Source organism: Struthio camelus, chromosome 20 (assembly GCF_040807025.1).
Source record: "Struthio camelus isolate bStrCam1 chromosome 20, bStrCam1.hap1, whole genome shotgun sequence".
Lineage (NCBI taxonomy): Eukaryota > Metazoa > Chordata > Aves > Struthioniformes > Struthionidae > Struthio > Struthio camelus.
The window spans coordinates 9,955,284-9,970,136 of record NC_090961.1 but is presented as its reverse complement, the minus strand read 5'-3'; the positions used below and the strand labels follow the sequence as shown (position 1 = coordinate 9,970,136).

At 41.9% G+C, this 14,853-nt stretch overlaps 1 protein-coding gene across 1 annotated transcript in view; it reads left to right on the top strand.

Moving 5' to 3' along the window:
• Positions 1–14,853, top strand: part of PAPPA (pappalysin 1) — a 187,821-nt gene that overhangs the window by 52,136 nt on the left and 120,832 nt on the right. Inside the window, exons 3-5 of the mRNA XM_009668174.2 lie at positions 1,705–1,850; positions 6,344–6,637; positions 11,700–11,892. Coding sequence (XP_009666469.1) covers positions 1,705–1,850; positions 6,344–6,637; positions 11,700–11,892 — 633 coding nt within the window. The remainder of the gene's footprint in view (positions 1–1,704; positions 1,851–6,343; positions 6,638–11,699; positions 11,893–14,853) is intronic.

The following is a 14,853-nucleotide window of genomic DNA, read 5'->3' as shown; positions in this document are numbered from 1 at the left end:
AGCTCCCCTGTTTTTTTTCACCCTTCTGGGAACGAAAGCCTTGCAAAGTATGCAAGGAACCCTACTTACTCAAAGTGAGTGCATTTGGTTTGTGAGAGCTACATGAGTATATGCACACCCGTGCACATATGGAAAGGGGGACTTGAGGAAGCAAGTATCAACCTGCTCAAGGCCATAATGATGTTCTTTCCTTGCAAGCTGGTAAACGATGCCTGCTGTTAGAAGGCTGGCTCAGTGACAAATCCTTGTGATCTCTCTTTGCGTTATTTCCAGTGGGCAAATGAAGACAGTACAACTCATCCGTGTTTTAGATCTTGTGCTGGTACAAAACTTAAGACAATGTGGGCTGGAGATGATAGAGAACCTATGGATTTACTCTCATGCTTCACTTTCTCCGGCTTTGCTCTGAGACAGAGCATCATGGTGCCACTGGAACCAGTGTGGCAGCACAGTATAGGCTTTGACAAGCTAGCTCCTATATTCAGGTATAAAAAAGGCTGCTTCTCCAAAGGAGAGCCAAAAGTACTTGCAAAGGTTGTTGAGTTTAGGGGATTGAATTTGCTGGCCCACAAACAAATTGCTCTGTAACCTTCACACATCCCAAAAGCTAAAAAGAAACTCTGCTTTTCTTGGGGGATCTGTAAGCAGCCTTAAGAATTTATAGCATGATGTAAGACCTGCTTCTCCAATAGAAATTTGTTGTAAGGCGTACTATGTCTGGCTCCCAGGACAGAAAGGAGCAAAACTCTTAGGAATGGATGTTAACTCCCAGACAACAGTTCAATTCCGAGCATTTCTCCCGAGGACTTCTGTGAGGGGCAGGAGGAGAAGAAAATTCTCCCACCACCCGTCAGTGCCTCAATGCAAACGGCCAGGCTCCACACCTGCATATTCAGGCTATGTGTGAACCGGTTTGTCAGTCCCGTGTTAAAAATAGGTATGACCTAGTTGTCCTTCCTAATGGGATTCCAAACTGGGCCCATTTTTCTTCATACCTTTCCATATTTTTAACTTGATTTGTGCCTGTCAGGAATTTGGGAAGGAAATGCTTTGCCTGTCAGTAATATTTTTGCCCACTTGTAGGCTTGACTCGTTTTGCTTATTATTTTGCAGGGTCTGAATACAGCAGATCTAACCTTATTTTGCTTCCTCCCGTCTCCTTGGCACTACTTTCCTTGCTGGAAATAGCAAGTCCCTAAGACATATTCTGTGTCAGGGTTAGACCATGTGTGTCTCGGTGCGAGTGAGTGCTGCTTGTGCTGAAGGAGTAGGCTTCATGAGCTGATGCTTGTTATTGTGCTAGCCTGAGGACATGGAACTTGTTATTGTGGAGGAGAATTATAGGTAACAATAATAAACAGCTTAGAGGAAACGTGCAAGGTAACTGCTGATACAGAAAGATTTACTGACCATAATACATGGTTAATTACATTTATAATAAACAGATTCCTATACTTATCTTAGGAATGTGGACGGTTTTATGCATTGACCTTGGATTTTGCAGCTTTAGCTAATCAATGGCTAGAAGAGCTCAGATGAGATTGACTATATGGATGCGAAGTAATTGAAGTTTAGGACTGGGTTATTAAAATATTTCCGAGGACTGGTACTCAGGATATTGTAAGATCTTTGCCTGGATTGCAGCACTTTGATACTCTGTTGCTTTTTGTGTTACCTTTAGAAAAATGGGTTTCTCTTTTACAGAGCATACTTAGATGTCAATGAACTAAAGAACATACTCAAACTGGATGGATCCACACACCTCAACATCTTCTTTGCCAACTCCTCTGAGGAAGAACTGGCTGGAGTGGCAACTTGGCCCTGGGACAAGGAAGCCTTGATGCATCTAGGTGAGTGATAAAGATGTTTCCTCTTTGTAAAGCATTCTTTTGAGGCACTAAGAAGGAAAGACAAATATGCGTTAAGCTCTGTTCTGATTTCTTATCGTTCCTCTAATATATAGTCAGGGGAAAAAAAGTATTTCACGATTCCCAGATACTGGCTCACAACCAGGAAAATATTAGGTTATAAACCCAAAGCATATTATGGTATTTGTAGATGATGTCAAGCTGAAAGTATTTCACCTTTTAAGTGAAGCTACTTTACAGGGCATTCACTCCATGGGAGCACTTTGCAATGAAGACTTGGGGGGATAGGTGGGAGAATGCTAGAGAGAAGTGAATTATTAACCTTAGCCTGTTATGATATGATCCTTAGTTCATTATTTAGTTTATGTTCAATTAATTTTCCTCACAAAATACAGTGCACATTTGTTGCTGTTTTTCGCTACCAATGTGCAGAAGAGCAAACTGTGAGATCCCTGTATTTCTAATGTTCGTTTGAGTGGAACTGGAAAGAGTTCACTGCCCTGTAGATTGTCCTATGTGTTTCATAACTCGGATGTTGAATATGGCTGCTATAACCCAGGAATCCAGACAAAGCTATGCCGCCTGCTAAATGAGTCATTGCCCTGACACCTGCAGTGCCACTGGATCTCTATTCCTTGCAGAATATCAAATGAACCTCAAAAGGTTCAGAAGGCACCCACCACGTCTGCACATACTTATCTTAACTGTGTGAACTTCCCTGGGGCTGCAAACCCAATCTGGTAATCTTGTAAGAGCAGAGACTCGCACAAGTTTTCCAGACATTTCTTCAGCTTGTCCAGACCTTCCTAGACTGGAAGTTAAGTCCAGTTTAGGCAAAGTTTGATCTTTGTGAAAGGCTACTTCTATCAGTTTTTACATTACCCAAGCCCAGGTTGAGCAAAACAAAAAAGAAGTGGCAAATGTAGAGCCCAGATGAGGAGCGCAAACATGGTGCGCATTATCTTGAAACTTACTATGGGAAATGGATTACAAAGCAGCAACCTTACACTCAAGCCATCAGAGTCAGGGAGGCTTTTCTATGTTAAATAGAACATTACCCCTAAATCCAGATGCTAACTTCTCCTTGTGGTCACCTCTCTCCATAGCTGAGAGGCTCCATGGGCAGACCAAGCAGGTGGAGCTGGCCTTCCTATTTCAGTTAGTCAGCATTTTATTATTTCAGTTAGTCAGCATTTTATTATGACATCCAGCATTGCAGCTGCTCTGCAGGAAGCATGAGCAAACTTCCCCTCCCTGGGAACCGGCACTGACACAGATTTTGCTCCTGCCAAGCAAGGCTGGAAGTGATGCCACTTCCACTTCAGCTTGCCTACAGCATCACCTCCATGGGCTCCTGAAACAGAAGAGCTATGAACGCCCACACCAGCCCCACAGTAACTCTGATTGATTGCTTGTGACTGTGCAACAGTTTGTGTTGCCCTTGGGAAACTTTACCCTTAATGCTACTGCTGGAGTGAAGTGAGGCTGAAGTAAATCTGATCCTCCCCTAAATGAGCTTCCCTTAGTGTTGCTGTGGAAGGGAACAGGGAACAAGGGGAGAGCTCTAGAACACCGAGAAGATCCTTCTTCAAGAGGGGCGGGGCTTGCTCAAAGCCCTAATGAGTTGTTCTGTCATTTTATTAAGCTAATTATCAACATCAAGCCTAAGCAAAACAATTTAAATTTAGCTCGTGCAGTATATTGACAGCATTCATTGACCAAAGAGAGATCTCATGAGAAAAAGACATTAACTGACAGTTTAAAGTTGACTCACAGTGGAAAAAAGTAAAAATAAACAAATAATGGTCATAATTTCCTGTCATAATAGCCCTCCTAGACCTGTGCTTGGTCTCTAAGAATTCATCTTTAATCTTTTTTACTCTCTTCTATAAATCCAATATGTACTTAATAAAAAATATGAAATATGTCCTGTGGTGCAGATCTAAAGGCTGGGATAGAGATTGTCTGGGTGAGGGAGTTTATCTTTTCTGTAAAACTGCTATTGATTTAGATTCTTGACAGCTGTGAAAAATATAAATTTTCAACAAAGGCAAAAGTAAAATCAACCTCTCCAGCTGCCTCCGGCCTGTCCAGTGCCAGAACCATTTAGCCAGCCTTCATTTTGAAGGTACCTCCTGCTGAGGAATTTCGCCAATACTCTTGACACTGGAAAACAAACTCCAGAAGTGTCTTTAGGAAAGAGACCCTTGCAAAACAAGGTACCAGGATACTCTCAGGATGTAAATGGCTCCACCTGGCTAGAGCCTAAGCACTGGAAGAATCAGAGTACGTATTGTATAAAGGGGGAGAGAAGGATACGGAGAACACGGGGATCACAGTAACTGCATAATTGTAGGTCTGTGTACTGGTAACTGGACCTGTGGAGGACTGGTGTAAGGACCAGTTCAATGCCCTGAAAAGGGGTGTGTGGACTCTTGAGTGTGATCCTGAGGAAGCATTGGTGTGTCATAATAGGCAGGATGTTGCAATGTGATTAACTCCCTCTTTTGTGTTTGTAATTCAAATCTGCAGCTCCATTATTTTATACATATATAGATATACGTATGTGCATATACGCATGTATATGTAACGCTTCTCTCCACTGTGTGCATGCATTCACATATGCCCGCACACAAAGTGTTCTCTTCTCTCTCTTGCATATGAATGTGTGTGTCCCTGCAAGACATACAAAGTAGTCCTTGCTCTCTGTTCAGCATTAATAAAATTTCAGCTGGAGCACTATGTTATGTTTGGACACTGAGCTTGAAGGAAAATATGGGACAACTGGGAAAACCAAAGGAGAACAGCAGTCAGGAAGGTCTAGAAGAAGATTTGAGCTACAAGGAAAGGTTGAATGGATTACGGCTATTGAGATTAAAGCAAAAGAGACTGAAGCAGGAATGGTGACACTCTCCTAAAAGCTGATGAAAAGGGAGAAGAATCTCCTGTCTCTTTCTTTCTTGCCATGCTAGGCAAGACTTAAAGCCATGAACTTCAATTGCCAAAAAATTGATTTGGATTAGATGTTAGGAAAATCCATCTAATGGTAGGGATACTGAGTGCTGAACTTGAGTGCTGGAGCAGTTGTGTCAACAGAGGTTAAAAAAAGACATTAGGCCAATATATGTCAGGGATGATATAGGCCTAATTGGTCTTGTGTTGTTTGAGAGCTGAATTAGATGACTTCTTGAGATCTTCTCAGTCTTATTTTTCCGTAATTCCATGGTTACTGCAGCAAAAGTTGCCGAGTAGATGAGAATGAAGAGTCTATGGTGTGTCAGAACCTAGTGATCTCATCTTCCCTCTGTTAAGAGTCACTGATAAAATTCCTCCTGCCAAAACCTTTTCTCTCCTCATTGACACTAAATTAATATTTTACCATATCCAAGATTTGTTTTACTGTTATTTCTTTTCCAAAGTAGTCTCCCCTTCTCTTGGTAGGCAATATACACAGTTTTAACTAAAAGGCTTGGAACAGTTGAGGCCAACAAGGTAAATAAAGAAAATATAGGGCATATCATAAATCCAAAGGTACATCTAGCTGAGCTAAAAATATAATTCTTATGATTAAGTCAAAATACTTTAAAGCCTCACTAATTTACTATTTGCTTATCTACACAGCCCATAATTCACACAACAGAACATCACCATTCCTTTTCTTTGCACATACTTAACAACTACAGAGATCTTTTAGAATTATCATGTTCCAGGGTTTCAAATTTGTTGACACATTAGACTTATGCATATTCATTAGTGGACTGTGCAGTACTGTCGCAGACAGTTCAGATCAAACTAGGCTTGACTGTGTATATGAACAGAGTATATTAATGACAGTTATTTCAAAGCCATCTATTTGATCAGAGCACACCCCGCAAAAAATTTCACCCTTCCTAGCACTTATGCATATTCTATTTTTTTTGTCCAGCTATTAGTTTGCAAATATTGGCAACACATACTGTGACTCTTAGGGTGCATCATAAGTTAGTAGGTTTTTGTTATATCTGTACCCCCCCAGAATAATATACAGTGAATGTTCCAGGTCTATTTTATTTGGCTTTTGTTATCAAATGCATTGCTTACGTTTATCTGGAGGAAAGCGTTCTATTTAAGCATATTAGATGATTTGAAATTACACTGTGTGAGGTGATTTCATGTGGGAATTTTATCTGAGTTAAAAACAAACCAATCGAACTGACCATGCTCAGTGCTTAGATTCATTGTCACTGTGTTTTGGTTTAGGACACAGGAGTTTGTCCCATGATTTCTTCTCCTTAGAATCCCCGACTGCAGATGAGATTAAGCCTTACTGTGCATCCATGTGCCTGATTGTGCCAAAAGGCTGTGTACTATGGAGGATCAGATGAACTGCCAGTGGATCTGCCCTTAGAATAGACTTCCCTCCCCTTCTCTTGCTTTTTCTGAGGTAGACAAGGCAAGTGCAGGTCTTTTTTTTTTTTTTTTTTTTCTCCTTGTAGGTGGCATTGTGCTGAATCCCTCCTTCTATGGAATTCCTGGCCACACGCACACGATGATCCATGAAATCGGGCACAGCCTGGGACTCTATCATGTCTTCCGGGGTATCTCAGAGATCCTCTCCTGCAGTGATCCGTGCATGGAAATTGAGCCCTCCTTTGAGACTGGGGACCTCTGCAGTGATACAAACCCTGCTCCTAAGCACAAGCTGTGTGGGGATCCTGGACCTGGCAACGACACGTGTGGTTTCCACAGTTTTCTAAACACACCGTTCAGTAACTTCATGAGTTATGCAGGTACTCAGCCTTCCTTGGTTTGTTGTTGGGGACTGTAGTCGGGTGGGAATAAAGAGTAGCAATATTACCTCTGACTTCTACAGTCTATTTCATGCGGAGCTTTATGATGACATCTGGTTCCATGGCTCTAGGACCAAACTTGATGAGGAGCTGACCTTGATAGCCTTGGGAATCCCTTACAGTTCTTGTGATTTTTTTTCCCGGCTTTCCCAAACTTTTCATAGTTTCATATGATGACTAAGTTAGAGGGAGGAAATGAAACAGGCATTAAGAAAACAGCTTCTAAAGCTCTACAGCAAATTAGATACCCTGTTCCCCTGGGGTGTGGATACCTGGTCTGTGAGGTCTCCTTTGAAAAACTCCAAATTCAGAGATTGTGTTTATCTGCCCCCGAGGAGATTATGAGTGTCAGATGTATATTGATACCAACAAGGCTATGGGATGAACCTATGACGAGCAGGCAGCTGATGAGACGCTGCTCATGCCTCTGTGCATCTGTTCAAATACCATGTTTGTTTGATTTGCGTTCGCTGTGGTTCAGCTACAATCACTCACATCTCTGAGTTTCATCATCAGAGTGTGAATACTGGGATCGCCCCTGTATCAGGACTGCTGTTCTGGGAAAGGAATACCAGTGTGCTGTGCTGCTTTGTGGTGGGAGTGCAACTACAAGGGTTCTGTACCACTGCAGTAATACTGCCCCTCCAAGTGGAACAAGCTTTATCAACAAAAGCCTGATTTTGTAGTTATAGCTCTGTATACACCAGAGGCTTCTGCTGGCACAGGTATGTTGTTCAGGGATCCCAATTCACAGCATTTCCTACCAACAGAGCTATGCTGGGAGAAAGCTCCTGTGCAGATATGAGCTGGGAGTCAATGCTGACGCTGCATTGCATAACGCAAAGAGGGCATGGTGAGCTCCTGTAACCCTTGCCCATCAGACAAACGTAGGGGAGGAATCCTTGCATCTGCCCTTCAGACAAACGTAGTGGTGAGACCCTTGCTTCCGCCCATCAGAAAGACATAAGGGTGGGATCCTTGCTCCACCCTTGGAAATTCAAGGAGAAATGTAGGCTCCCATGGTATTTGGCAAGGGGAGAAAGGGATACCTGGGGCAGTATTTCCCCCTATGTTGGGTCACAGGGTCTAGTCATGATGAAGGTCTGTGACACTGAGCTGGCAGCATCAACAACATTTTAGGTGGCCAATACACTCACAACCACTGAAGGGCACCTTTACACTACAGGCAGAAACAGATTGCCCACTCAAAAGGTCGTAAGAGTGCTTATTCTGTAATAAAACTGTAGGAAAGCAAAGTGTTTAATGTCAGCTGGGGCACAGATTGAAATGATTTATAACATAAACAGTTTTATGCCCTTCATGGCACTGGCTTAAACTGATGCTTAGGTTTCTCTTAGTTTTCTATTTGTTTAGAGAGTATTTTCAGGGATAAGCGTGCACACACTGAATCAGCTCTTCAATGTATTATGCATTTTTCATGTCTGCAGTAGGGTAGAAAGTCATACTGCCTGATATATTCTTATGGTAATATCACACATACAAGTAGGTACTCCTTTGGATTATAATACCCCTCCACCAAATCTGCTTATGTGTATGGGAAAAGGGGTGGAGCATGCATGTTTCAAAATACCAAGGTCTCTTCTTCGAAAAAGGACTTGCCTTGCCAGCTCTCTTGAGAGATGAGACAGAGAGGCAGAGCACACAGATACCAATCTGCTATTGGGAACTAAAGATGTGCTGGTGTTGTGAGCAGAAACCATTTATTTTTTCTTGAAAAATTAAGCGAAGTGACATGATAGGCATCTCTTGAGCTCATGCATGAATCTGTTTGCTTTTCTGTTGTTGCCAGTGGAATAAAAATCATATCAGGATATCAAATTGCTGTAGATATACCTTTGAAACATCTAGGTTGAGGTCATGCAGCTCTAAACATTGCCTTTTTTTCTTTTCCTTTTTGCTTCTTTTATAGAATTTAATCATAGGATGTTTGTCTGTCCATCTCTAGCATCCATCCATGCAGTAACCCCCAATTCTGTAGCAAAGTGCTGACTTTAAAGGTACCTTTTTTTCTCATAAAATAACAAGTCATTAAGTCCAGAAGATCAAGAAGTGTGACAAATGTTTATATATTTTTTACAAGTCCAGATAGCCATGTTGTTCCCCCCCTCCCCAAAAAGTTATTCTTTTGGACCACTCTCAATGAAATCAGCAGGAATTTGCCTCTGAATTCTAACGGAATAATCATCCTAGCAAAGTCTCTTGAATTTTTCTAACTATTATTTCACGTGAGGATGTTGAGCCTTTCTTGAAATCAAGTGATCAAATGAAATGTCTTTCTCCGTCGGCTCTCCTCCCTTTCCCCTCCCCCAGGACACAGTCTGTGCTGATGTTTGGACAGATTGAGAATGCAGGTCATCTTTCTCCTGTGCCGTTGTCTCCCCGCTTTGTCCTATATATATTTTATTGTTCCTTTATGATGGCTATTAAGGGCCTTTGTCCCCTTCCGGGCTTCTGTGAAGAATATTTATGGCTTTTACAGCATGCTCAGGGATAGACCATCGATAATTATTGAGGAAATCCAAAAGACGTCATATTAAAGCAGCTTTCCGCATACCCCACAGGGATTTGGTAGATATTTTCAAGCTGGGGGTGTCTATTTATCTGATGTGCATGTTTGATGAAGGGAAGTTTGCTGCTCTGTGAAATTAGCCCAGGAGACACACAGGAGAACGTATGCTCTGAGGGGTCCTCATTGCATTAGTGGCAGCAGGACTGCATTTGGGGCTGCAATTTGAGCAGGATCCCAACCAAAGCCATATCCTTTTGCTTGTGTCTCAAGGAAGATGTGCTAAGGTTTTAAATTAACCCACAAATTCACCTTTTTCTTTAGAACAAATTCATATTTTCTTATTCCTCTTGAGTTTCTCAGCGCATAGACCTGAAGACATCTGAGCATCTAGTAATGCTATTACAAAATCAAACTGGCAACTCACAGGTGACTCACTGAATAGGCTCCGGTGACCTGCATCTTTCCAGAAAAGTGTATTACTTGACCTGTGCAAAACTGTCGTAGTTGTTTGCATTGCAGCAGCATGCAGAGGTCACGTCTGAGACTGAGGATTTCCTGGAGCTGTGCTAGGAGCTGTGCAAACACGTGTGAAGAAACACTCCGTGTTTCCAAGAGCTTCTCATCTGATGGGAAGAGTATCAGAAAACTGGTTGAAGTGCTAGCATCAGGTTCTTCTTCATCGTAACATTTCTGGGTGACTTTGCACAACATAGTTATTTCTTCTGTGATCTGCACAATAGAGAAATAGTAATTTCTTACTCCTTCAGGGCATTGTAGCTTTAAACTACAGAGTACAGAGTGTTCAGAGCACATTTTGGTAACTGATTCTGCTAGATATGTTCTTATTCCCAAATCATGCTTGAGAAAAACATATGAAATGAGAAACCAAAAGGTACCATGGATATTTATGGGAAATTATCTAGCAAAGTGACTTCTCCATTTTCACAGAATCACAGAATCACAGAATCACAGAATCGTTTAGGTTGGAAGGGACCTCTGGAGATCATCTAGTCCAACCTCCCTGCTCAAGCAGGGTCACCTAGAGCATATTGCCCAGGATCACATCCATTTTGAATCAGAAATAAATTTGCAATATCAAAAATATTCATGAAAAGCTTGGAAAGGGTTTTGGATCATAATTTAAATTTGGGACATTTTTAATAGAAACAAAGTTATTATTCTGAATCAGAATTTTCCATTTTTAATCAATTTTTATAAATGGTTTTTAATTGACTTTTCAGGATTTTTTTATGTTTTTGTTCATTCAGAATTTTTCATAAAAATGTTTTAATTATTTTAAAATATTTCTAAATTGTGTGGGTTTTTTTAATCTAAGAAATCTATCAAAGCCTATTGCACACAGTTGCCATGAATTCCAGTCAATGCTTTATCCTAACACTGTCTTTCCTTTACTTTCGCAAGTTATTCCTATGGCAAAATTTTCAAATCTTCAATTTTTCACCTGTCTTAAAATGTCAGTTGGCTGCATCTGGAAGGAGGGAATAACCCCATGTCACAAGTGATTTTTGTGCTTTGGCATTCTCTGTTCTATGTGAGTTGGCCTCAAACATTCCCCAGGCAGCCTCGGTGCAGCCCCACCTGAGTGAAGGACCGCTCGTCCCTCCTACCACAGATCAGCTGCCTGTACTGGGAGGAATGGGCGCTTCGGTGGCCTCCTCTAGTGCTACTTTGTTTTCTGTGGGGATGGTAGAGGGATTCACCCTCATTTTCTACCTTTGGCTTGAGGGATGCTGATCTTCATCCCACTGATTTTCTAAGAGGCAGTGAAGGAGGTTAGCAATGACTCAGTTCTTCCAGTAAGCAGAAGGAGACAGATGATCTCTATCTCATGGTGCAGATGCTTTTGTATTTCCTCAGGGCAGATAACCACCTTATTTCCATAGAAGACCTCATGAAAGCAAAGCTTTTCCTGATGTGCTGAGCCAGTCTGCAATGGGCAGATGCTGAAGAGCAGGGTGAGGAAGCATATTTCCAGAAAGGGAATCAGGGGAATGTATGCAGCAGGACAGAGAAAAAAGAGTCCTTTAGATAAATGCACTTTTATCTTCTCTGTCAGATGTGTCTTCTTAGAAAGAAAAGTCTCCTAAGTTCAGAAGTTCACCGGTAGCCCCAGCTCTGACCAGAAGGTGCTGCCCTGAGGCTTTCTGGCTGCTCATTTCTGTGCGTCCCTGTTCCCTATCTTGGGGTGACCTCCAGGTGCTTCATATGTGCCTTGGACTGGAGGGAGGGAATATTCATTGATTTATTTTTTCCTCTTTTTAACTTTTGTTTCCTTTCACCTGCCTCCAGAAGTGATGACTGCACTAATTTGTTCACAGGCCATTAACTTCTGAGTGCTGCAAAAACCCATCCTGGCCTGTACAAGAAGCTCACATTCAGCAGGTCATAGTTCCCTCTCTTGCTCTTTCCTTATCTCCTGTGTGGTTGATTTGATTTCTGTTTTAATTTCAGATGATGACTGCACTGACTCCTTCACACCCAACCAGGTGGCCAGGATGCACTGCTACTTGGATCTAGTGTATCAGAGCTGGCAGCCTGCCAAGAAACCGGCTCCTATTGCAATTGCTCCCCAGATTGTGGCTCGGACCTCCACCTCCGTCACCCTGGAGTGGTTTCCACCCATTGATGGCCACTTCTTTGAAAGGTGACCACACTCTGCTCTGTACTCTTGCACTGAACTGAACTGAAAGGGGAGAAAAGGGGAACAGCCCAGGTCTCTACTCCAGGAAAGTGTTTTTAACATGTGCTACATTCTGTATGGGCTAAGGATGCTTTCCTAAATTGGTTCATATTGAGGAGGTTATTGATCTGTTTTCTGCTGTTCCTTTCTCAGCCTGTAGCACTCTGTTGAGGGCCATTGATTTGTCATGTAAAGGGCAAATCTTCTCCCATATGTTACAGGAGGAATTTTCAATCAGTGTCTGGCCTTGTGACTCCTGCTGTTATTGCTGCTCACAAATACCTGTAGTCTTCAGCTCTGCCTGAACGTTCCTCCTCCTCCTGCACTTTTCCTTTGCAAGGACGAGGCAAATCTTATTTCTGCTCCCATGACAACGCTGGGCTCCTGGGCAAGGGAGCGCTATAGTCTCACGGGGCGAGCAGGCAGCAGGGCCTAGGAGAATGGCAAACGCTGCCTCCTACCCTGAGCTGCAGGTCTGAGATGGGAGTTGAGCAAAGCACAGTCAAAGGACTGTGTCCAGCAGGTATTCCAAAGGAGAAAATGAAGCCACTTCTGCCGCTCCCTCTGCAGTGTGTCTCTCTAGCAAATGTCTAGGAGAAGGGAGGGCTGCCTATGAGAAACCGGCCCTCTTCTTCTACAGTCTGTCTGCACGTCAATAAATTGTAAGGATGAAAGGCCTGAAACCCTGAATATCATGCAAGTGTCATCTAGGTGCATTTTGAAGAGAGTGTGTAGGTTAGCATGTGTGTACGTGTTTGCATGTAATATGTGTGCAGCTAGGTGGTATCATGAATGGAAAATTAAAATGCGTCCAGGGCTGTGGACAAGAATTGCAACACAATTGCAGCTCATAGCTGCAGCAACCCTACCTCCTCCAGGTATAACCGGAGCAATTAGGTATTTCACCGAAATGCTCTTATGCAGAGCTTGAATGGGCTATGGAAGCTATAGGAGTCCTAACAAAAATCTTCCTAAATAATTGACCTTCTCATGTTACTGTTAACTCACCTCCTCTGCTTGCGTTTTATCTCCATTTTCTGCTTCATTATTTTAGGAAGAACAAACTTTGAGTACTCTTCAGGACTATAGCAGTACATCACAGTGTAGCAGTGTATCGCAGGAGGCCAAATTTACAAGCATATTAGCCGGCTCAGCACTGCTGCTTTATTCAGTGAGAGTACCTTGAAACCCACTGTCTCCAGTGCGGATGACACTTCTTCCAGCACTGAATGTTAGGACACCCTGGCCATTTCAAAGGCTAGCTTGCACTAGATTTGAGTGTGCAGATAGCTAGCATCATCTGCTCAGAGGAAAGCTTCCCCTTGTATTGCAGATTGATGCTGAAAGGGAAAGATCTGATCATATGAGGAGTTGATAAAGAGGGGTCTTGTGCTCTAAACAGTATTTGTTTTAATAGCAGTTTTGCAACAGAATGCTTTTATAAGCTTTGTGTGAAAAGGAGTATGTGAAGTACTGAAACTTAATTCAGAAATCTTTAGCCCATATTCATTTTTAGGTAACTTAAGTTTCTCCAATTTAATTTAGATTTCAGAAGATAGTTATTGCGTGTTAAATAAATACCATCTGCCTCTTGAAACATATTGATAGAGAGTTAATTGTTATGTAACCAAATATGTCTTTATTACATATTTCTTATAACTCAATCAATATGTTCTTAATAACCCTTAGTTAGCTGCTTCTTAAATGACATACAATGGATAGCCTGCTAAATCTAAAATTTCATAACAGAGTTATCATATGTTAAATAAATAGTGATTTTCTAGAAAAATATCCTTTGGGATTTCAGATCTGTATGTTCATTATTACTAAAGTGATTTAAAGAGACAGTCTCAAGTAGTTTGAGTCCAATTCTTTGCTAAAATGAAATTCCTGAGACTAAGAAATATAGGAATATTTCTGTGACCATTTTAAAATGTCCCTGAAATATATACATTTCCCTGTCTAAAACAAGCCAAAACTTCTGATGTATTAATCAAAACAAACATAATAGCAGTATTACAGTGACTAATACCGGAAAAGCTCGTGTGCTTAACTTTAAGTACCCCCGTGTCCAGCGTTGCATGGTTAGATACATGCCTGTGTCAATTTGCAAAATTGGGTCACTGTGCAAGACAAGTAGGAGGTAAAATTGGCTAAGTATAATCTTATCTGTGTGTGGGAATACTGTAAATCTCTGCAGATATTTTTACACAAAGTGCACACCATGGCCCAAATTTTACTTGCCTCACTTGAATGAATAAACTCATTCACTTCAATGGGACTATTCATGTAAAAAACAGAAGACTGATACTCAACTGCTGAGTGCCTTGGGCCTGATTTCTAATGCACAGAGGCCCCTTCCATGCTGTTTTGACAGTGTAAAAGGGCCTTAAAAGGATGAATGGCTCTGGCTACATTAGCAAGTATTGTGGCCCAATATAAGTGGATCTGTAGCGCAAAACAGTTGTTAATGAAGACCTGACGTCAACACTATATGTGTTTCAGAGGGGTTTACTTCAGACTAGCTCTAGTCTGGTCCCAGGACCTGAATGGCACTAGCAGATGGAGCACATCAGGTGTGGTCCTGGGGCACATTTTCCACTTTGGTTTCGTGCAAAACAGCATCCAGCTTCTGTGCTATATCAGTGGATGAGGTCCTTACAGAGCTGTGGTTGAAGGGAGATAAAGCATGGCAGTAAAGGCCATGAACATCTTCCCTTCTTAGATGCAACTTCATCATCTGTGCCACAATATTAGTTGTTTTTCTCTTGAGGCCTCAGTTCTAAGAAATATGTGATTTTGGGAGTGCAGAGTAATCCTAACTCATGGCTTTTGCAAATGTGGGCACTTGTACCTTAGCAAGTGTAGCTGCAAGAGCTGTGCACAGAACTGAAATCTTCTTCCTGCCAGACCCTCTTTACATAC